The sequence below is a fragment of the Lepisma saccharinum genome, chromosome 23 (genome assembly GCF_977018435.1).
Source record: "Lepisma saccharinum chromosome 23, izLepSacc3.1, whole genome shotgun sequence".
Lineage (NCBI taxonomy): Eukaryota > Metazoa > Arthropoda > Insecta > Zygentoma > Lepismatidae > Lepisma > Lepisma saccharinum.
The window spans coordinates 39,726,454-39,750,143 of NC_139251.1; the positions used below are offsets into that span (position 1 = coordinate 39,726,454).

The following is a 23,690-nucleotide window of genomic DNA, read 5'->3' on the forward strand; positions in this document are numbered from 1 at the left end:
ACGAGTTAACCAGGCATCCCCTTTCTTTATACAGCATATTTGTATGATCAGAATGCGTCATGATTAGATGACCTGCCCTTTCATCTCCCGCTGCCTTAACGCACACGTATACGCAGAAAAATTAAGGCCTCCTAAACTTTTGAGCGTATAAAAATTCCGGGTATGCGTACGAAAATTACGGTGGGGCGTACCATCCGGTGCAGTGGAGAGGGCAGTGTCTGCTTCCAGCGTCATCGTCGGGAAATGGCTGAAATACAGATTATTTAAGTCCCATAGAATAAAAGAGATGAATTCTCCATGTTAGAAGGATAATTTTAATATAGTTGTTTTCAGCCGTCATCTGGAAGTAGCAGAACTACAAATCATTTACCTCCCTTTGGAGGTATGTATCTTTCCCAAAAGGGATATAAATGTGTAGTACAACAATTTCCCGATGATGGCGCAGGAATCAAATGTATTAAAATTACGCTATTAACATGTAGATTACCAATCTTATTCTATGGCACGTATTTAAACTTTAGTTCAGCCATTTCCCGACTATGTCGCTTTTAATGTTTTAAACAAGAACTGAAAAAAATGTTTTAAACAAATAAAACGTCTAAAACATAATGCCAAAAATACTTATTTTCTAAGAATAGTGATTAATTATGAATATGTTAATAATAATCCAAGAAAGGATTACGATCCTAGTTATAAAGTAATCGCTTGACTAACTTCTTTTTATTAATCTTAAAAGTCAAGGCCGTGTCCCAAAGGTGCAAGACCGTACTTGAAGCGAGCATCCTCCGAGTATGGTCTTGGAGTGCGGTCTTGAAGTCGTGGACTGGAAGTGAAAGTCTTTCGAATTGCACTTCGACTCGTTGTTTTCCCCACGTTATAAACACTTGTTTTTCACCATAGAAATCACGTTGCAATTTTAAATGTTCGTACACATACATTTCCACACATTAGAAGCACTTTAACCAACAACTTGCTGACCCATAACGTATATTTAACCTGTGTTGCTGGCTTTCTACCTCCGCGATTATAATACAAACGAACAACGAGTGTGGAAATCACGTGACCGAGTCAGCTTCCATCTGCACTGCGAGATATGCACTTGCGCACTCCTGCGCCGTGTCCGGATTGGCAATAGCTCCGTCCCGTTCTCTCCCGTTGCTCTCGCGTGCCATCGAAGTCACGTCCAAGTCGTCCGAATCTACATGTCCCCTTGTAGTACGGTTGTCACTTTTCCCGCCAGGTGTCAGCCCGAACTTCACCTACCGCGCTCTGGGGCGCAGGCGCATTGCACGGAAGCAGAAGGCACACGCCAAACGTGACAATGATTTCCACCTATTTACTACTCATATTAAAAATGTAACATCCTATTTCATCATTTACAATTTTTCTACATTCAGTATTATCGATAAAATGTTAAAGTATAACTGAGTTTTACATCCTCTAATCAGTAAATGTTGTCTGTACAATGTGAAAGTTAGAATATGGCTGCCAAGCGCAGGGTCACAGCGAGTTCAAGCGTGCATCTGTCGCGCCTCTCTGCTCTCCCCTCCGACTCCACGTCTGCCGCGAATTCGGACAACGGAGGTTGGCTGAGTCCCCGAATGGAACGGTGCTCTAGGTGACATCTGCTGCCGATTCGGACGCGGCCCTGTACTTGGAACTGTACTAGGTGACGTCACTTCCGCCAAAACCATCCGTGTTTGTTAGAACCTGTCCCGTTTCCCGCGCTAGGGATCGCTCGACAGTTTCGATGCCAATGAGAAACGTGGAAAAAATCGTCTGCTGGACAGCGAGGAGCGAATGAAAGCCAGAAGAGATGCGCTTACGTAGACGCTGTTGTTACGTTGCGCATTTTAATTGGCTGCCTGGCTTTGACTTTCGCCAGCACCGAGAAAAGCCAGCGATCAGCAAGCGCGGGAACCGGAACAGGTTGTAACAAACGCGGTATAAGTACGTACTTCGTACCTTTCGGACAGAGCCTAATCTCGCATGTAGGCTGTTCAAGAATCTTCAAGTAATGCACAGTTGCCAGGCCCCACTCTATCCACGTGGTAGCTACTCTGTTTTTCGGAATACATTTTTCGTGAATGCAACAAAATATTGACATTAACAAATGTGTGCAGTGTATTAAATGATGTACAAAACTGTTTCATCCATATCGTGTTTAATTCTATTAAAAAATATATATATATTATTTCATTATGTATCTTGACGTTTTCCATGTCCTTTTAATCAAGGGTCAACGGAAGAAAAGAAAATTCAAATTAAAAAAAAAAAACGTACCCAGACGTCTTAAAGAGGGCCACGGTTACTCCACGATATGTTTCTTTGTTAACTGATTATACATTTACAACCACTCAACAGATTTTTGTGCATAATAAACAAAATCACACGGAATGAATGAAAATACAAAGTTACAAAACACGCACATAACCACAAACTATCAAACATCAAGTATCAAAATGTGTTCTAAACAAGTCTGAACAAAAGTGTTTAAAATACACTGTTTCAAAGGTTTTAAACATTTGTAAAAAACAAAGTCGTGTGTTTTAAACGTTTAAAACAAGTTGCTTTAAACACTTTTGTTTTAAACATGTCAACCCTGGTCCTGTCCCATGTTCGATTCCTGGAGCACGTTGTCGTGGAAGTTTTGTAGTTATCTTGGCCATTTCTTCGATTAGAGGTGATTGGTCTAATTTTGAGCGGTTTCTACATTTTCTGACGTTTCATCGTCGTACGGCCATGCTCCACGTGCTCCTTCGCATTGAAGCTTAACTGGAGATTTGTTTCTTTTAATTTTCCTAGAAAAGTTCTTGTTTTTCTCCAAAATTCTGTTGCCGGTCCCCATGGCGGAGTGGTTAGCACATCGCGATACGACGCCAGGGGTTCCGGGTTCGAATCCCGGCTTGCGCATGGGATGTTTATGAGTGTCTATTAATCAATTTCGTCATATCCCCATCCCATATCCCATATTAACTCATCCCCATATTCGCAAATTAGCCAAAAGTGGCACAAGAAGTAAAGTAAAATGAAGGAAATCAATCAATCCAAAATTCTGTTGTGGGTGGCGTTTCTTGTACCGGATCTACAAGCCGCAAAAAATTACAAATAGTGTCATAGCAGAAACGGCACAATATCAAATTTCGGACGCCCATGCATCCGAAGCTTCCTAATTGGGGTTCCATGACCGGCCAGGAATGTGTATTTCATCATTGTCGTGATAACCAATAGAGGTGCAAAAGTGATTTTAACAATACAATAACATTACATTACAGGCATAAAAAGCATAGTGGAAGAATAGAGAAAGTTTAGCATTTATTTTAGTTACTGCCTTAACGCAATTGATCATTAACTTTCAGCAATAGCTGACATTTTCTATGGTTGTATTTCAGGTAGCTTTTACGCTTTAGTAATAAAAATAATGCTCTAAGGGTGGGAATGGTTGGCTTGATACGTAATACGTAGTTGGGTGATAGTACGTAACCTACTATAAATTTGTAGGCTTTTAGGAATTGGCTGATACGTAGGTTTCATTATGTACCACCAATGTAGGTTACGTACATTGTATGTGGAGTGCTTTGACACGGAAGAAGCATGTTGGATGCCGATTCGGTGCGACAGCCTCCACGGTTCATAAATGAGCTTAGGCTGGCTGTGATAGGTTCTCCCGGCCAACTCTCCTTTCGTTAGGTGTGGTTGGTCCTGGAGTGTGAACCCGACCTTCTCTTCTTACGTTAGGCGGGACGTGTTTGGACGAACCCTAAAAGCATTTAGAAATCACTCAACTATATACATAATTGTAGATTTAGTAGGCCTAACGCTTCAGTGCACGAAGCCGGGTGGAATGGCTGGATTAATTTGTGCAATAGAATACTAGATCAGGGAGTAATATTACATTCATTCCAGAAGGAAAAATAAAGTGTTATTTTCATAAAATTATTATTTGTTTTATGTTTTGCTTACGTAAGCGATCATGAACTTTACATTTACATTTAGGAAGTGTCGACAGGGTACGATACTCCCCATCCCACTAGACTGAATTATTCCTTAAAAAGCCAAGTAATGTTTGGGAGGCCACATGGTGTCTACTCATGCCTACATATTCCAGGGCCGGAATAAAGAAGGGAAGGCAGGGGCACAATATAGCCTAGCTCGAGCATTTTGGCTCGCATTCGACAATCATGTCGCTGTTCTTCTCAACCTTCAATTTACCTGGCACTTTTTGGTTCCAAGCTGAGATATTGTATTTGTTTGGTTGCGAGTAGGCCGATGTGTCGAAATGATCAAGCAGCAAGGGAGTTTTTATATCTTCATACACGTCCGGCGTTTGGATATTGTATGTGAAACTGCCCGTATCCACGTCAAGCAAGAAGCACTAAACGTTTCGCATGCAGAAGCCAAGTTTATGCCTCGTCCAGTGTTCCCTGTTCTACAGGCTACCGTAATATAATAATTTAACATGCCAAATAGACATTTTTGAAAATCAGGCACGTTTTAAAAGGCTGTTGTCCAAAAATGTGTAAGGCTCTTTATCGCATGTAATTTTTGTTTGTTATTTTTTGTTGTTCTTCTACTGCTAGGCTATACATTCCTTAAAATGGCTAACGCTGTATTTGGAATTCTTTGCTGAATAAATAAATAAATAAGTAAATAATAGATGCGAGTGCGACTGATATAGAAAGGCTTGACATTATAATGTAGCTAGAACCATAGACAAATATAATTCATTTGCTTGTGCTAGAACATAGCAGTTTGGACACGTCCCGGACAGCAGCCCCGACATAGATCAGCTTGTTGAAGACAAGTTGCCCCAGTGACAACGCCACAGGTTGGCAGGGGGTTGGGCTCCCCCCCCCCCCAACTGGCGTTAATAAAATATCGAATAATCGGAGCGTTCATTTCGAAGAGTATGGCGATTTTCACATTTTCTAAGTGGTGTATTCTGCACGTCACTTTTCCTGCTTACAATACCAACTTGACTGACAAAAAATAATTTTGTTTTATAGTATATATGCGTGTGTGTGACTTTCGTTCAAGATTCCAGCGCCGTCCTGGGCATAGGCGAATCTTGATTCATTTATGTTCTGTAATCGTCGCGATTAAACTAGGTTTTAACTAGTTTTAAGTACTAGAGAAAAGCGTTAAATGTGGATGGTCTTAAAACATCATGAACATTCAGAGGCCTACAAAACATCATCTGTAGTATGGGACACTACATGTCAGTTGTTGTGGATGCCTGGCTTGCTTTTCGATGATGAGTCAGAGGCAAGCCGTAACAGACGGAATTTCTTGGAAGTCTAGAAGTTATTATCAAAATGAGACGATATTATTCGGTTCATTGATTGATTGAATTGCTTTATTTTACTTTGCTTCTTGTGACACTTTTGGCTAATTTGCGAAGATGAGGATGAGTGATGATATGATGAAATTGATGAATGGACACTCACAAACATCCATGCCCAGCTCAGGATTCGACCCCGGGACCCCTGGCGTCGTAGCGCGATGAGCTAACCACTCTGCCACGGGGGCCGGCGATATGTTTCGGAAATGTATTGAATGAACCTTATAATGAAACTTATACTTACAATTCGATTGAAACAAATTAATGTCCCTTACGGGCTCCCTGGTTGTTTTTATTATTATTATTTCCATATACTGTAATTGTGTTCAATGAAGGCTGCAGACGCTTCTCCATCGTTTTTGTTCACATTTTTCTGGACCGGCCTAACTAACGCTACAAATAAGCGACGGTTAAATCTGAACTATAATGTTCCAATTAAAAAAAAAATCTTGGAAAATGGATATTATAATACCAAGTCTGCTATTCAACGGCTTGAAATCTGAAAACGGCCACACTGGGCTTGAGATAAAGGCATAAACTTTTGTGGTATGTAAAGATTTCCCAATTTTTAATAAAATGTTTATGGATTTACCTTTTATATACACTGTAGAAGCCAATATAGAGGAAGTTCGGGACGAACTTCAAAGTAGCCTCCATAGCTCCCTCAAAAAACGGAGCACTTGAGAAATGTCAGTAAGAAATGTTATTCACAAGCTGTGCATCTTGTGCGGTGCGAGGAGATATTCAGATCTACTGATGGTTGTCTGCGGTTTACTGACGGCGCGAGTGGAAGGCGGCGGGAGCATGTGGCCGACAGTGGACTAATCCACCTCATTCCGCATCCCAGCAAAGAAGAAAACTAGATAAATAATTGGTCTTTCAGCCTACATTTGCATTTTTGCCGTGTGACTGTGCCATCCCCACAAAATATCCCATTTGCCTTTGCCTATTTTTTTTTCTCGCACAGATCCCCTACGGGTCGGTTGGTAACGTCACCAGAGAGGTAGGATGGAAGTAGTGCATAGACTTTCTATTCATCTTGCTTTGTATTTCGGTTATTTCACATCTCTTTTCATCCTCTCAGGTTAATCGCGACGACCTAAACAGGTAGAAAAGCGACGTAAAATAACTCAAATATGAATCGGCTAAAGACAAACAAAACTGACGTGGTTGCAAATTTTGCGAGCTTTTTATGTTCGGATCAAGAAGATTAGTAGTGAATAGATGTTCACAACACAAAGATCCATTTTGTTTAACCGGAAAGACTTTGAGATACCCAGACCGGCTTATTTTGCATTTTTTTCTTTATATCTCCAACAAAGCGCCGACAGACTCTATTTTACTGTGCAGTGGTGCCACCGAGTGTCAGTTTCTGGAACGAAATAATCGACGTCAAAGATGTCAAAAATGGCGGAGTAGTGTGAGTGAATGGTGGATACGTGAATGAAATCGGATATTTTTTTTGTAGTTCCTCGTAAGTAGTGCCCTTAGTTTTGGTGGCATACAAAATGGCAGCTGTCAGACGAATTTGTACAAAATGATGTGAATATGTAAAGCTCAAAGTGTCGAGAACGGTCGTCAGTGTGGCTCGGCGTGCTGTGCCTCTGGCCGACTGGGGAATGGTCCCAAAACATGGGCGCCCAGCAAGCCAAGGAACGTGTAGCATCTACTGGAGCCCTTTCAGTTAGAACGACAAGAAACAAACCAAGGACAAAAGATGGACGTCAACAAATTTCAAACATCTTTACGGAACATAATGGTAAGTAGGAGCCGAAGGTTTACGCCAACTTTCATGCCGTACCAATTTGCACAAATTTCAACATAATGATTATGTTTGCATGTTAAAATCGCCAAAGGTAGTACAGAATAATACATTAGTAGAAACAAATGTTGTTAGATGCTTTATTCTGGGTGAACTGTTATTAATAACTGTATGTATAGAGCTTTTTTTTTGTAACGATGTAGAGTTCATTGCACCCCGAATGTAGATTCAACAAGAACAACATTTATTGACATTCTTCCCTTTTCGTGTCTGTTAAGGCATAATTTCGAAATTAATAATCTTACGAATTGTAATCTATATTCTTTTTAACACAGTACAATGCTTAGCTTGTAAGGAATGCATTCCCCAAATATATTGTGCTTGATATTCTAGTGAAGTATTGTTTCCAAAAAGATAACAGGTTCACTTTTGTTAATTTTAAGGTTGACAGAATAAAAATCTTGGCCACTGTGTATGCTGCAGTCACTATACTCGTTACATCTTTCAATAAATTTGAAGATGTTTCTGGCAAGTTTAAAAGTTTTCGTCACATGTAGGTATACTTCTGTTTGAACTTCTATCATTTGGTGCTTAAAGCGAACACATTAGTTTGATCAAGCTTGTATTTATTGGAGGGAGATAAGGGGAGACATGATCCTCGAGATACTGCATCCCCACTCTGGTTGCAAATTTTTGCCATTTGTGGAGGGCAGAGACATTTTATACCCCAATGTTTGGAAAGAATTTATTGGAAACCCATTGGAAATTTTTAAATGCCACACTGAAGGTGAGTCATAGTAGCTAATATTTCTTAGACCCTTATCCTTGATACACTTATACCTTCTGCTTGATTCATTTAAAAATAAAACCCATCAATTGAGTAATGTGCAAATATTATAAGGCTGTGAAACTAGCCAGAATGGCTCGTACTAGTACTTTAGTACTTCTTGATTTTCAGTATTTCATTAACAGAGTTATTTTATTCTAAGGCTACTAGTCCCCTGTCTTCGTTAGATATAATATATTATCACTTGCCTGTGGTCTATTATTTACACATGCAAGGATTGTAAAGTAAACTTTACCACTACGTGACTGAGTGGTTTGCACATCACACTACGACGCCAGGGGTCCTGGGTTCGAATCCTGGCCTAGGCATGGGTGTTTGTGAGTGTGCATTCTCCATCTTCGCAAATTAGCTAAAAGTGTCACAATAAGCGAAGTAAAATAAATCAATCAATCAAAATCAATGTCAAGTAAACTTGGTTCGAGAACTGATAAAGGCCCAAGTTCCTTTTGTTTTATTGCGATTTCATCATGCTATGAATGCAATTTTTACATGGTTCGATTTCAATGTATGTCTGTTAACATATACTGCGGAGTTTTAGCGATTACTTAAGATTTTGTTCAATATATGCTTTCGTGGTTAGGTTAGGCAGGTTAGGTTTGGTTCCCTTAGCATTAACATAAAGTCCCTAAATGCATTATACTAAGGTTCCGACTTACTTCTACATTCATTCCCATGCTTCTACGATATGTACTGTCTTTTGTTGACTGAGAATATCTTGTCCATCAGAAGTGCGTAAGGTAATTTTCAAGTTGTTTTTTTCAACACAAATAACTTTTTTTCGATTCCAAACAGTGCTCATTACTTTAAAGAAGGTTCAAATTTCATGTGACAATGATTTCCAAAATTCTACAATAATTAGTTTTTGTGCTAGGAGAAATCATAAAACAATCGGAACCGTTATACTCTGATAAATTTCCAGTCTAGTTAATTAAGCATGTAGCTCAATATGCTGGAATATGCATCAGGCACTAAAAATGTGATTTATAATTTGACTTAATTCCACATCAAGTTGAATTCCTAATGTCAATACGTACAAGAAGGATCCACATAAAGCTAATGTCAAATGTTCATTTTGTAAACAAAGAGAGAGGAGAAGTGACTGCTTAAAGTATGAGAGTCTAATAGGCTGGTTAGCAACATATTTGGTGTATCTTTGTCAGGGTGTACTAAATTCCTGTGACAATATTTCTCCCAATCTTGCAAGGAGAATTTGAGGGAGCTCATTGACCTGTTTAGTGTAGTGCTCCATGATTGTATGTTTCGTAAACATCATCTGACATACGAAAATGTTTTTCTTGGTAGATTTGCAATATTAACAATGGAACTGTATAATGGAGCACTTGCTTAGCCAGAAGGTTAGCAACCTGGGTGCTAAGCCAGGGCGTTCCCCTTGAGTAGCACCAAAGCCTTATTTCTGATTACGTAAACATTACTATGGTTTGGCATTTCTCATCAGATGTTGTCTTCAACCTTTCTCCTTTCCATACATGTACTTTGTTGCAGTTTTGTTAAGCTTCATCTTTGTGGAGTAAATAAAAAAGACTATTACTTCCATCTAATTCTATGTACAATTCTAACTTCTGTCCAACGTCAGGCCATGTACATTTCTGTTGTTCCCAGCTATTCACACTATGAAGAAAACTGTGCCTTTCGTTCTTAAGGCAGTTTTCAGACTGAAGAGAGAAGTACCACATGGCTAGCTGTGCGATGTCGATATATTGATTATTGAAAATATCAGTATCGATGTATGGAGTATCAATATTCATATCAATGATACTATTTGTATGTGAAGATAAAATTGATGAAGGGACACTCACGAAGAGCACCATGCCCAAGCAGGGACTTGAACCAGGGGGGAAGTGTAATGGTGACTCTTTCTGAAGACACCCAAATGTTAAGCTCACTTCCATGTAGTACACCCTGGTAACTACAATGTTGCAACCCAACGAGGATCTGGCTTTTGGACCTACAGCCAGTATAATCCTCTGTAGGGTTGTGTTTTGTTCTTATATGTGCTGAGTGCTCCTTTACAATCTCAGCTTTTAATGTAGGTAAGGATTTGTTAGTGTTCAGAGACACGTATTGATGAAAAGATTCTCTCGGGCTATCGACCAGGTGAGTTGTGGAAAAGATTCCAAGCTTGGAACTCACCTGGTCAATAGCCCGAGTGAATCTTTTCATCATTCGTTGCCAAGAAAGCTTCAAGACTTACTACACGTAATGATGTTAAATGATGGGTGCAAATTGCCTAAGTGCTGAAGCACCCAGAAAGTTTAATCAATCGAACCTGGGAACTTTGGTGGCGAGATCGAAAATCGACCACTTATCACCGTCGGCCACCAAGCTGGTACCAATATTATTGACATTATCGATATATCACACAGCCCTACATGCGACAAGGCAGGTTTCACACTGAAGTGACACACTAAAGAGGGACACAGTCTCTATCTCACAGTCTTCAATCATTTTAATTTCATTAAAAGGTGTGTGTGTGTATGTAAGGTAAAGCTATACCCTGTGTACTGCACCATGCCATAAAAGGCCTGTACAGGGTGGTGTTGAGGAAGGACCTCACCCATTTTCAATCTTTTCTTGTCCATAATGAAGGTCATATGATCAACACTATGCTCCAACTCTTTACCCCCCCCCCCCCTTTTTCAGTTACCCATTATTACAAGCATGCATATTTCGATTTTAACGAAAAAAAAAACTTAATGTGAATTAACACATTGTAATGTTAATTTTTTATGTTTTGGAAAGATGTGTGCTGTTTGGTAACGAAATTATGCGAAATGAACTACAAAATGCAAAATTGACTCTTAAATGGGTAATTTGGAGTTTATTTACCGACACAACACTTTATGAAGTTTGAATTATCTTGTAATTTATGCAATTCACGGAAAATTTGAGAAGCAAAATTGGGCCCCTTATACAGGAATAAACCTAATACTCTGGTAACTACATAAATGTGCTATTAGAAGGAATATGTTTATTTTTTGTAATAAGTGGTTTTTAAATCAAATTTATGATTATATTTACAATCCGATTTTTCACTGCTATGACACCAACAATTTTAGAAAGTATCTCCGATTTGTTTGAAATTCGGTATACTTACTAATTTTGGCCCCCTAATCATGAATGTGCAGTTAAAATTTGGTGCTCACGTGTAAAAATTGCAAGAAAACCTCTTTAATTCTTGCAATCATTCTCCGTATAGAAGTATGGCAATCATATTTGTTGATATGGACAATTGACGTTCGCAATCAGTTACCATGTCTACAGCGTTGCCACAGTGTTGATTTCATACTTGGAGAGCACGCACGGAATATGTTAGAATGGCAGAAGGGAGCAATGAAAGAGTTGTGAATGTTGGACAGATCGTTAGGTGCAGTGTGGAGGAGGATGGCCGTGGGCTAATTAAGAAACTTATGGATTTCGGTGTTTTGCCCAAAACGATCCCACAGAGAAATGAGCCGAGGACGAAAACAACGGAAGTGAAAGTGGCTTAAAATAAAGACCATGAAATAATTACCCCCCCTAATTTGTTAATGAGGAAATATACATAGTTTTTACCATTATTTATGGCTTATCACAATTTTGTACATTTGCACAACTAAGCCTACCTACTCATCAATAAAAAAACACTATTATATATTTTTCTTCTTTGTTTAACAAAATGGTTATATTATTAAATTGAGATAAGTTCAAGTTGTAGAGTATGAGTTCTTATTGAACTGGCTGATTAAAAAAACACCTAAAATATTAATGTAATTTGTATTATATGTTTTCTTTGTGTGAGAAGAGAATAACAAATCAAAATATTTGCACTTTAACAATTTTTTTTTGAGTTTTATTTCTCTAGCGATGTAACAAATTGATGTTGAAATGTCATAAAGGAAAATGCCTGTATCTTCATAAGTAGTTTGAATAACAACACCAAATTTTGAGATTTTGAACATGCTCACACATATGGAGCATCTTCAAAATTTGGTAATCCTACCTGGTCCCCTTTTTCAGTTACAGGGGGGTCAAAAAGCTGTTTGTTGCTAATTTTCCGATATTTAAGCTCTTCTATCTCAGAAAAGGGAGCAGTTAACAAATTGCTTATTTTTAGGGTAAATTAACTAACATACTACTACAACATAAAAATAAAATTAACATGTTATCTGTCCCCCTTTCATAATAATAATAAAAAAAACAGCGATTTTACACAATGTGTTCTGATATTTCAGATACACTGATGATAGCTTGCTTTTTATTACAAAACTTAACCATGTAACTTTTTTAGTACTGCAAGATATGCAGATTCCAATAAACTTGGTATTTTTTAAATATCTTCATTCATTATGAAGATATTAAATATTTTGCAAAAGCTGATTTTTCGTGAAATTGCGCAATTTTGCAATTTTCGACACCCTGTAACTTAAAAACCATAACAGATAAAAAAAAATTGAAACCTGTTTTTCACATCTCTTTTCTAAGGGGTTCACGTTCAACATACCAAATATGAAGAAAATCAAAAATGGTCGAGCAACCACCTTGTGAAGAAATTCTGTGGAATGATGACCCTCTTTCATTTACCAAAAATATGTGCCTCTACCCATTATTAATGGCTGGAACATGGCTAGAAAAATTCTTACCTGAGGGCACTCACCCTACGAATTGCACAAATGTCTCCCAAATGGTAGTCAGATCATGTACTGACTTGACCATCACTTCCAGTTTATAGATAAGTTATTCCGTACCATTTCAACCAACCTTTGTAGCTTCACCATTTTTAAGAAAAATATTGATAATGTAATCACTTATTTCTATAGCCAATAAATGTTCAAGGCAACAGCCATTTTCAATGAGCTGCGTCCCATGATTTTATAATTTTCAGACATTTATGAGAAATTGCTGTAATTTCTGTTCTGTAATTCCAAATGTAATGGTACAAAAACAGTTTTCTTGAGAATTAAATGCTCAATCTTTGTTTATCAATACTTCTGCTTACAGATTAGTAGTTTCCATGCTATACTACAGTGGATTCAATAGATTTGTTCATAATTTCTCATCTTTTGGGGCACAAAATAACTATGAAAAGGGCAAAAATTATTAATCATATGAAGTGCCTTGGCCTCCCCGTTTTCCTATAAACTCCCCAAAATTAAAACTTGTGATAAAACAAAGTTTTGAAGTTCTGCAACCCAAATGGGGAACAGTAAAAAAATGAAATTTCCACCACAGTGAAACCTCTTGAGGCTGAAAAACATACAAAGATTTGATGAAGGTGTTTTACTTGATGAGAAAGATATGTAAGATTAAATGTAGCCAAACTTTGTATCTTTACAATACTAAATATGAGGCATGTGGAATCGGGGAATGATGAAATTGCAAGACAAAAGGTAGGTATTTCAAATTTTCCATGGCTACTTTATGCCTCAAAGATGAGATATTATGAAATAAATATCTATCGGATTCATTGTAGTACAGCATGGAAACTACCAATATAAGAGCAAGAGTGTTGATAAACAAAGAGAAATACATATTTTTTCTTCTTCCTCCTCGTGCAGGTATGGGTAACCAAAAAAGCCCAGTCTTCCTAAATTTATTTTTCCTTTTGGCCTATAGTTTAATAGTTTTCAAGGCAAACTGCTATCTGGCATCCTCGGAGCATGTTGGTTTCACTTTAACTGATATTTTTGAATTTGTCCCACCATTCCTTCGACCTTCCATTTATTTAGGATATCTTCACTTCTAATTTTGATTGATTTGCTTTATTTTACTTTACTTTTGTGCCACTTTTGGCAAATTTGCGAAGGTGGGAATGAGTAATGATATAAAGAAATTGATGAATGGACACTCACAAACATCCATGCCCAGGCTAGGACCCCTGGTGTCGTAGCACAATGTGTTAACTACTCAGTCACGGAGGCAGGCACTTCTAATTTTGTCTCGTAAGGTTACTCCATTTGAACACCACAAAGAATTAATTCATGAACAATTTATTCTAGTTTTATCATGTTGAAGAAAGAGTCCAACATTCGCTACTAGTATATAGAGATATTTTATGTATGATGAAAATAGGTTTTTAATTATTACTTCTGAAATTACCGAGCAGATTTACAGCAATTTTCATAAATGTCTGGAAATGCTAAAATCACTGGACATGGCTAATTCAAAATAGCTGCCAGATCCAAACACATATAAAAATAAGTAAGCTAGTTAAGGTTTTAATATTTTTTTAAAATGGTGAAGTGACAAATTTATAAATATGCTAAAAGGTTGTGGAATGATAGAATGGTAATAGTATTGAACCAGAGTGAGCATGTGTTAATGCACTCCTAACTTTTTTAGCATCTGTAGTTATTTAGTTGTTTTGTACTTTTCTGACTAACACACAGCTGGATATGCTTAGAATATATGCCATGTTCATATTTAGAAACACACAGCCCGAAAGGTTACTGGCTACATGGCATTTTAGCATGATTTGTCCTTATCGTTGCAATTAATATTTATTTAATAAAGGAACGTAAAATAACTAAAATTCAGCAACAATGTCACATTCTGTGGTAACAACAAGGACCATGCCCCAAAATTGAAACAGCAAGAAGTACAACCAACAATCATGTAACATGCCATTTGAAGAAACAAATTAAATGCGAATTCCAACACAGTCTGATCTGACATGGATATAATAATGGAAATTGAAATTTGCAATGAATTATAAAGTTAGAAGTGTGCAAAGATTGTTGCCACTTTGATGTAGGAACAAACTATTTGTAAGGGCATGGAGAGAGAGAGAGAGAGAGAGAGAAGTAAAGGAAAGGGGAAGAACCCTCACTTTCTCTCTCTCTCTCTCTCTCTCTCTCACACTATTTGCCTCCATCCCTCACTCACTCACTCACTCACTCCCTCCCTCCCTCCCTCCCTCCCCCCATGCCAAAAGGGGAAATGTTTGGAGGTTCTTCCCACCCCCATTGAAATACTTTTGAAATAATAATATTGATATTACAGAGCATAAGGAATTGGATTTCTTTGTTCACCTCTCAAATCTTGTTGTATATACACTCTGTTTACTCTTTAAAGTTTCACAATTCCTGGAATGAAAATTGTTCTCCAGATTCTGCAAAATAGACCTAACCTAACAACATACGCATTCCTCGAGTGACTGTCACAACACAAGGTTGTCCTTACTTTGTGAATGGTGACAAGTGAAGTAAGGGTCTCTCTTATAGCACAAAGCTAGGACAACCTTGAACAATAAAATCACCAGAAACCATATATTTCCCAAACAAATTGAAGAAAAACAATTTAAATTAACGAAAATAATTTACAGCTATTAAAAATAGAAACTTCAATACCCAAAAATAAAATGATAATCATAAATCATTCAGCAACAATGTCACATTCTATGAAAAAACTAAATAGAGAAAGTTGAATCCTAGTGGAAATTTGCATACATATCTACGTTAAAAACCAAAGTTCGCCCTGGCAATACTATGTGTTTACAACGTGGAAATACGATAAAGGAAAGCTCCTATGGTAAGTAATGTAAGAAAGTTTATATTATTTCACAGAGCAGGAACGTCTAATTGAAAAATGCACAGTGTCAAATCGAAACACGAATTTAGTGTGAACATATTTTTTTTGACGGTGAAACTGTAAAACACAAGGGTCGATTGTGCAGTATAGCCAAATGTACTTCCCCAATGAATTTCCTCAAATTTCCCTCAGATTATCTGTTTCTCCAATCTTCATGCAAGTTTTGTAATAATAATAATATAATAACCCATGGTGCGTCAGCCCTCGAAGTGCCTTAGCCTATCTCCCGATTGCTAATCTCCCACGATCCTACCTAGAGGTATGGAGATCTTCAACCAGTAATGGGGTGATGTGGGGTCAGCACGTTGAACCCTCAGCCGGTATAGAGATTTCTGAGACTGGGTTACGCTACTCACTGGTAGCTCCCCAATTTCCTCATGATCGTGGGTTGCCACCGGCCCTATGCACAGACCGAAAACCCAGAGACTGAACCAAGGTGGACTTGAACCCATGCCATCCCGCAGTTGGAGTCCAAACCACAGCACCTTAGAATGCATGGCCAGGGAGGAGGACTCATCCAAGTTGTGAGATACCCAAAATGTACATTTACGATTTCTTTTTAATTCCTACTGGATGCCAGGCACAAGACTAACATGTAGGACATATCCGGAAGAAATTGGACATTTCATAGCCCTATCTTTGGTACAGTAGTTGCACATAGTGTTGTCTCTTCTTCCTGGGTGAAATTGTATATTGATGCACAGTGAAAATGAGTAAGGCATGAAGGAGAGTTAGCTGTCTCTTCTGTGTAAATGCATGGTCAATGTGAGTTCATTGGTCAAGTTCATGTTTATCGAAAAATCAATTTGAGTTCCTTCTTCGTAACGTGTCACACTTGTATTTCTTCATTCCTAGTGGAACAAAAGCTAGACATCTTGAACACCATGATTTCATTCCACAAATCGAAATTTGATATTTTATTCACTAAAAAATGCTAGTTTCATTTATTTGAGGTGCAGACAATGTAATAAATTGCATGCATAGACATTATTGTATGTGCATTGTAGCCTAAGAAGCACAAATTAAGTATTAAAAGTGGTGAACACACACCTCCACTGTGACTGTGAATATGTGGAACCCTACGTCTACAGTCACTGTGTATCTTCATGGCATGGTGCAATACACAGGAGGGAGCTTTATGTTTACATAAAGAAAAAATCATACATTTCAGTTTGAGATTATCCAATGCACAAATGAAAATTGTGAGGTGTATGGGGGTTAATATTCTCCTTCAGGTCAGATAAAGAAGAATGGTCATGTGGATAGATAAATAAGCACTGAAGACGACCCTTCCTTTTGAGAAATTCATGAACTTTCTATCGAGATATACAATGAGTACCAGTGTTTAGTGTAATGCTCACCCACAATAAGGGGGTGATTAGCTCAATCCAAAACCTAGCAGGAAAGCCTGAAATAGTTTTCTGGACACTTGGATTGAAATAAATAGAATTGTCGTTACAAGTGTGTCTACAACATTTTTTCTCGATTGGGGACCGTGCTTAGGGAGGGGATGTGGGGAATGCTCTCTCGGCAGTTATGAATATTCTCAAAGCATTCCTCAGCAGATTAATTTGCACAGTCATCCTCCCACCTTTCCCCAAACTGGGCAACCCCCCCCCCCCCAGCTAGGAATTTCCATCTGGAACCGGGGGAGCAGTCATAAGAAACCCCTCCTATTTTACCTTTCGTTATGTTTTTTACAAATTATAAGATTGATATTGAATTGATAATACCTTGGCGTTGTTGTCGAGTTCAGACTTGAGTCCACTTTTTAAGTAGAGACTGGATTCGACTTTCTTCCTTTAGCATTGTTGTTTAACGGTTCTTTGTCTTTTAGTGCCTTTCACGATGAACAGATATCAAACAGAGACAGAGTAATCTGTTGTTTTTCATGGCACCCCTCAACCCTATGTTCACGCTACTATCAACTTTTTCCAGATATCTCTGGGGAGGGGTTCCACATTGCGGGCGCTCTTGCCTTGTTATATCTCAGATACTGTTGCCAATTTATCTCATTTGGAGCCAGATCTTGCTCTTTTGCACACTCATTTGGCTCTTAACATGTCGAAATGCTCCAAGGAGCTTTTTAGCTCAACGAGGGTAAATTTATCTCTTTTAGTATCATACTCGATAAATTCTTATCCACATCATGTTCTTCAGGATATATAATACATTGCTGTTTGGTGGGCGATCAACCCACCCAGCTCCTTTAACATTGATTGATTTGGTGTTTTAAGTCCACTTTATGCACAGTAAGGCTAATCGGGACTGGACCTACAGTTTAAACAGGATGGCTACACACCAGGAATTCCTGGAATTCTACGTGATTTTTCTCCGTAGATGTGAAATTGTGCAACTTTTATTAATCCAAATGAATTCACACATTTAGAAGTGCCCCGAGGCAAGTTTTTCACCGTTTAGCTTTTATTTTTATTGAGGAAGGAATAAGGAAGCTGCATGGAAAATAAAGAGAATTCTCTCAATCCGTATACTTGGTTAGTGTCCCTTGCTGAACAATCTATCTGACAGACAGAAGATTATTGCAAGATAAGATATATTGAAGTTGATTAGGTAAATTTGAGTTTCAAACTTGTATTTGGAGATGTTTTTCGAGTGTGAGTATGTAAACTCCACACCTTAAATTGAATATATGAAAATAGTACGTGATACACCGTTTAATTAAATTAAATTAGAATTTTTGGATGCATTGGAATCACACAGACGCTTTATACTGTTAATATATTTGTGTGTGGTGATGAAAGGCGGTAATACGTGAGGTTGAAGTAGAAAAAACATCTACTTGTACCTTTGAATATTTGGAAAGTTATCCTTGAAAAGCGGGAATTATACTTGAATTTTGTCATGATCTTAGATTCGCCACCCTGTTTAAGTGGGATCCGAACCACTATGTGCCTCCACCGGGTATCGAACCCGGGACCTCTTGATTACAAGACGATGCTCCCACTGCGCAATCGGGGAGGCCGATCTCTTCTAACAGGCTTTTGTGTAGATAATGACACTTAGGGTATTTTACGTCCCTTGTCTACCTCTTCGGTGACTGCGACAAAACGCCGAATGCATGTTGTTTTTGAAACGTGTCTATACAAATGCAAGTATTCAAAACTGAAGCTGTGAACGGGGGTCACCCGCCCTCCTTCCCCACTATGGCACCATCACTTGCTCATTTCCCCACAGACTAAGAAGGAAGTAATAATTCATTGCGCTGGTTTGAAAGAACGTAAAATTGATCCCAGAGAATCCTTTGTTTTCGATTTCATAGACCCTCGGTGGGTTATTGAGAGGATAGTACTGCCAGATCTAGACGTTGAAAACTAAGAACAAAAATGTAATCACTTTAAAGTTATTGGTACCACAGCTCCCAACCCCTGATACCTATAATTACCACAGGAGGCAGTATTTAGCGCCATCGGAATTCTAGCTTCTTAGCTCCTTTGTGCAGTTCCGGTTTGGCAAAACTGATCCCAGATTTGGCCACCATGGTAGTCTTTTTTGGAATGACAAACTCGTAGTACTATCGCCGAGACTGGTGAACTATGTCTATGCTGTAGGTCTTCATTTTCAAGCTCTTGATTTCGATCTCATTAGTCTTATTAGCTCGGAGGACAACAGTAGATGCTTTATTCTGTAGAGTCTTCTTCTGCTTTTGAGGGGGAAAGATTCTGGCGGTGAGCATGGATTCTCATCTTTCCTGGTTGAACTGATAAGTTACAAGAATGTTTGTATCTCTGTCGGTTTTCTTTTCGTGTAACATATCCTGTAGAGGAAGTAACGGGTGATACTTAAACTGATTAGAAAAATCGAGAGCCGGTCCCGCATATAGGACAGGGCATGAAATTTCAAGTTTGAAATTAGTCGCCGGACTAAAATCTTTGGTCGCCACTATTTTATATTGATAAATAATAAAAATATGAGCAATTATTAAAAAGTTAGGAATTAATGTTTGTGTAGCTCTGTCGTTCTGCACTGAAGTACCACTTATCAATCGCAACTACTGGGTCAAACACTGACGGGGGGTTCATTTACGGAAACTGAGCAAATCATCCAGTGTCTCAGTCTTCAGAGAGTTCCTGTAAAACCCCTATCACACGGAACTGGATTTCTAGTAGGAACGCTCTAGTTGACGCTGGACTGGCTACCCATTTGCTAGTTTTCGCCTCACACGGTACTTGTTACAACGTACTTGTCGATAGTCTTCCGTTCCCATAATGGCGGCCGCGCGAGATGTAAACAACGTATCACTTCACACTTTTAAAATACGATAACTATTGAACGGAAAGGAATATCGCTTCGTATTAAATGGCTTAGGTAGAGAAGAATGGCGCTGATAAAATACATACTTTACAACGTTTACTATACACGTATGGAAGAATATATTAGCTTTTTCAATTGTAAACATGCCTTTCGTGCTGTATGCACTCGGAAACCACAGACAAAAAAGTCTACTTTGCAAACTCACAGATTATCTTCACATGGCCAAACTTTGCTCTGATTGGCTGTTCCACAGAATCTAGTCGAAGAAGTTAGTAGCAATTAGAACATGTCCTATTCCTCAAAACCAGTCAAGCAGTCAGCCAGGCGGCCATAATTTCTATCTAGAAAGTCAGTTCATCGCCAACTAGGGCATTCCAACTAGAAATCCAGTTCCGTGTGATAGGGGCTTAAGTAGTGTTGAGTCTGTTGTGACAGCTGAAACCTCCCTCACATGAGGCTGTGCTCACTGGTAGAACAGCACAGAATGTAAAAATCTGGAGCAAGTTGGGGAATCTTGCTGAACACTCTGCACTGTGGATCTTCTCCATCGTCTGATTCAAAGCTGGAGAAGGAAACAAAAGTTTGTATTCTGTCCACTCTGCTGACAGAACATCCATTTTCTCATTATAAAGGATCGGGTTAAAGTAATGTAGATCTTCTTTATTTCTTCTATCCCAAACTGAAGAATATTTTCTTTGGGAGGCCAACCCAAGGTGTCGAAAACATGCAGAGATGCAATCGCATCTGTTGACATAGACGGCAATGTTTCTGTGATGTACACCTTCGCATTGTTAATTAAGTTTCCTCTAACAGTCTGAAACTCTTGCACATCCCTGATCTTCCCTGAAATGGATACATGGTCCAAGAAATCTTGTTCGCTTGGTCCAACATTAGATTCCAGGTCAGCCAAAACGGAAATACAGTGTTCAATTCTTATTTTCAGAGATGAAATCAAAAGAATCTTATTTTGTAGTGCCACGCTTAAAGGGTTCAATTTCCCGTAGAAATCCAAAAGGAAGTACAGAAGCTTAACAAATTTAAATTGCTTCAAACTTTTCAGCAAATCCTTAGCTTTAGCACCATCATTGTCTTTTCTATGGGCCACCTGTTCAAGATGGGTCACAACAGCTTTCGATGATTGCAAGAGAGCTCTTTTTGCACGTTCTTTGCTGGCTAAGCAGTTAATAGTGTGGATATCACTCAGTTTTAGAATTTCTTCTATAACTTCTGCCGTTTCTCTCAAGAGGTGAAGTCTTGAGGCGTGTTTGACACACATTTGAAACAACGAAATTTTAGTCGCCAGCCCAAAACTTTTGGTCGCCAATGGCGACCTGGCGACCGGAAATTTCGCGTCCTCATATAGGAGACACAAGCGTTTTGTTGTTGGTCTCGACAGTTAACAAAGAGTGCGTAATCGTATAATCGGGTTATTTTTCCTAACATTGGTTGACCAGCAACAGCTGAACCTCGCCCATCAATAAAGTCAATTCAATCAGTGGATCAAGCAAACGAAAACAAGTCTCTGCACAAGTAGTTAGGGGGCTCGACCAATGAACACGTGAGAGGGAATACACGGTTGCAGCTACCAGCTGTTTCCAGTAGCGCGCACTGCTTTGCTCCGTCCACTCGTTTTCTCCCATTCTCTACTACTATGCGCGGACTTGCTAAACACATTCCCGCGACAGAGTATAGCTAGCGAGCCTACAGCGCGAGAAAAAGAGCTGCCGATTGGTGCTCGGTTGAGATGACGTCATCCGCTCACTTAGTAATTGGAGACTTCGGGAGTGGTGACTCGCGCCCAGGCTGCAAATGCATAACAGCCAGAGATGTTACGAAAGTCACCTCAATCTACCGCTTCTTGCAAATATCTTGCATTTGTACTTGGAGGGCGAGTGTTGAGGATTTATTTCGTCCCATTTTTTTATAAACTGAAAAGTTCTATGAATGAAAGCGTGGGAGAATATGACATTCACATGCTAAAAAAATGATCCATATTCTATTCGTGCGGAAACTTATTCTAGAACCTGTTGTAATGATAATGAGTAGAACTCGCTTATATTTTAAGCAAATAACTACATAAAATATGTATATATTCTGAAGATGGTCAGACGTACTATCATAATGAATAGTTTACGGGTTGATTGTTATAAGAGTTCTGGAAGAGTTTCCTTACTTTCAAGAGCCCATTACTCACATTGATGGACTGAAGTTACATCTCGCAAGTTTGGACACCTTTCTTTCCGAGCTAACCTTGCCGATGTCCAAAAGAGAAATCCATCGTACGGGGGTGGTTCTAAACTTTCTCGGTCTAACAATAAAATAACGAATTTATAATTTCATTTTTTTTTGTATCAACGTAATCTCCCTTAAGATCAATATATTTATTTCAACAATTCCCCTCTGCAGCTGCAATCGCCTCTTAGTTCGATTAAAACCTTTGACCAGCGAGGTAGAGTTCGAGTTTTGGGAGAGAATAGAAGTCAGAGGGAGTCAAATCTGGTGAATTGGGTCGGTGTTCCAACAATTCATGGTTCATATCCCTTAATTTTCCCGTTGTTAAAACACTGTTGTGGGCAGGTTCATTGTCTTGATGGAAATTGATTTTTCTTCTGCAGACCGAGTGTTGGCTCACGTCATCTTGTCGGTTTACAAGATTGGAATAGTATTCTCCGGATTTTGTTTTACAATGTTGAAGATAATAAATAAAACCCATAGCATTCACAAAATACCGATGCCATAACCTTTCCTGCTGATGGAACAGACTGTCTTTTTTGGGGGCCGAACAACCGGCTTCTGTCCACTGTTTGTACTCCTATGGTCGACGTTGAGAACTTTTCAGATCACCCTCGTATATCATTAGGAAACTTCAGTACGATACGTATTTTACATATTCTTCCGTTTTTGTTATTTAGATTGCGTATAAGCACTACATCTGGGTTTTCTGAGTTTAGAACACGAGAGAGAAAGAGAGTGTGTGTGTGTAGTAGTGACACCTGAATCTGTTCTGCGTGGACATACACACTTAGGATAAAGATGCATTTTTCGATAGGTCATACCCTATGCGAAGGTTTGTAGGTGTTGTAACATCCCATCTCTCCAGGCAAGTGGATAATTTGAAATTTTTTTCGCTTCTTTCACGTAATGAGAAAAGTTATCTAGAGTTTTTAATGAGCTTCGTTTGTTTTTTAGTGATCAGTGCGATATTTTTGTTTTCACATAAATTTATCCCCCCCTTTTATTTTCGGGAAGCTGATATAATTGAGACCCCCTCCCCAGGCACGTATCTGACAAAGCTTTACATTTCCAGACACACACTGCGCGCATCCTCGGTGAAGAACACAGGAACCTAAGATTTCTGATGAGAATGGGTACCCAGTTTAAGAAAAAATATTTTTTTGCTACTTTACTATACGTTTGTCATCAAAACTTGAATATGCCTCAGTCGTATGGGACCCGTTATTACGGTATTTAGTATATAAATTAGACGGCATTTATCCAAAATTCACTTCGGGTGACATCTTACGCAACATGCTGTGTGTCCCGTCCCTTGAAAAAAGAAGACAGATGCACCAGTTAACCTTCCTTTCCAAACTTGTCAATGGAAAAACAGACTCCTCCGCACTTCTCGCAAAAATAAACTTTTATGTCCATACTCAAAATTAAGACTCAGAAATGACCTCTTCGAAATTTCACGCGGTAGAACCATGAGGAGGATGTGCGTGTTGTACAATATAGTCTCTAATAATGCCCCTGACATTGATCTATTTAGACCTAAAAGCAAATAAATTATGTGAACCCTGTATAATAGCATTGTAACCAAATATGTTGTATACTTTATGATATACCACCCTTGTATTATATATTATTGTTATGTAACGATT

The 23,690-nt window shown here is 38.6% G+C and overlaps 1 protein-coding gene across 5 annotated transcripts in view; it reads left to right on the forward strand.

Moving 5' to 3' along the window:
- The first annotated feature begins 6,631 nt into the window (after window positions 1–6,631).
- Abl (tyrosine-protein kinase Abl) overlaps window positions 6,632–23,690 on the forward strand; it is a 162,127-nt gene continuing 145,068 nt past the window's right edge. For 4 of the 5 annotated variants that reach the window (XM_083144455.1, XM_083144457.1, XM_083144456.1 and 1 more), the window contains exon 1: window positions 6,633–7,100. In XM_083144455.1, the coding sequence (XP_083000581.1) occupies window positions 6,974–7,100 (127 nt within the window). In that variant the 5' untranslated portion in view covers window positions 6,633–6,973. Of the gene's footprint in view, window positions 7,101–23,690 lie in introns of all 5 variants that reach the window. The other variant, XM_083144459.1, reaches the window with a different exon arrangement.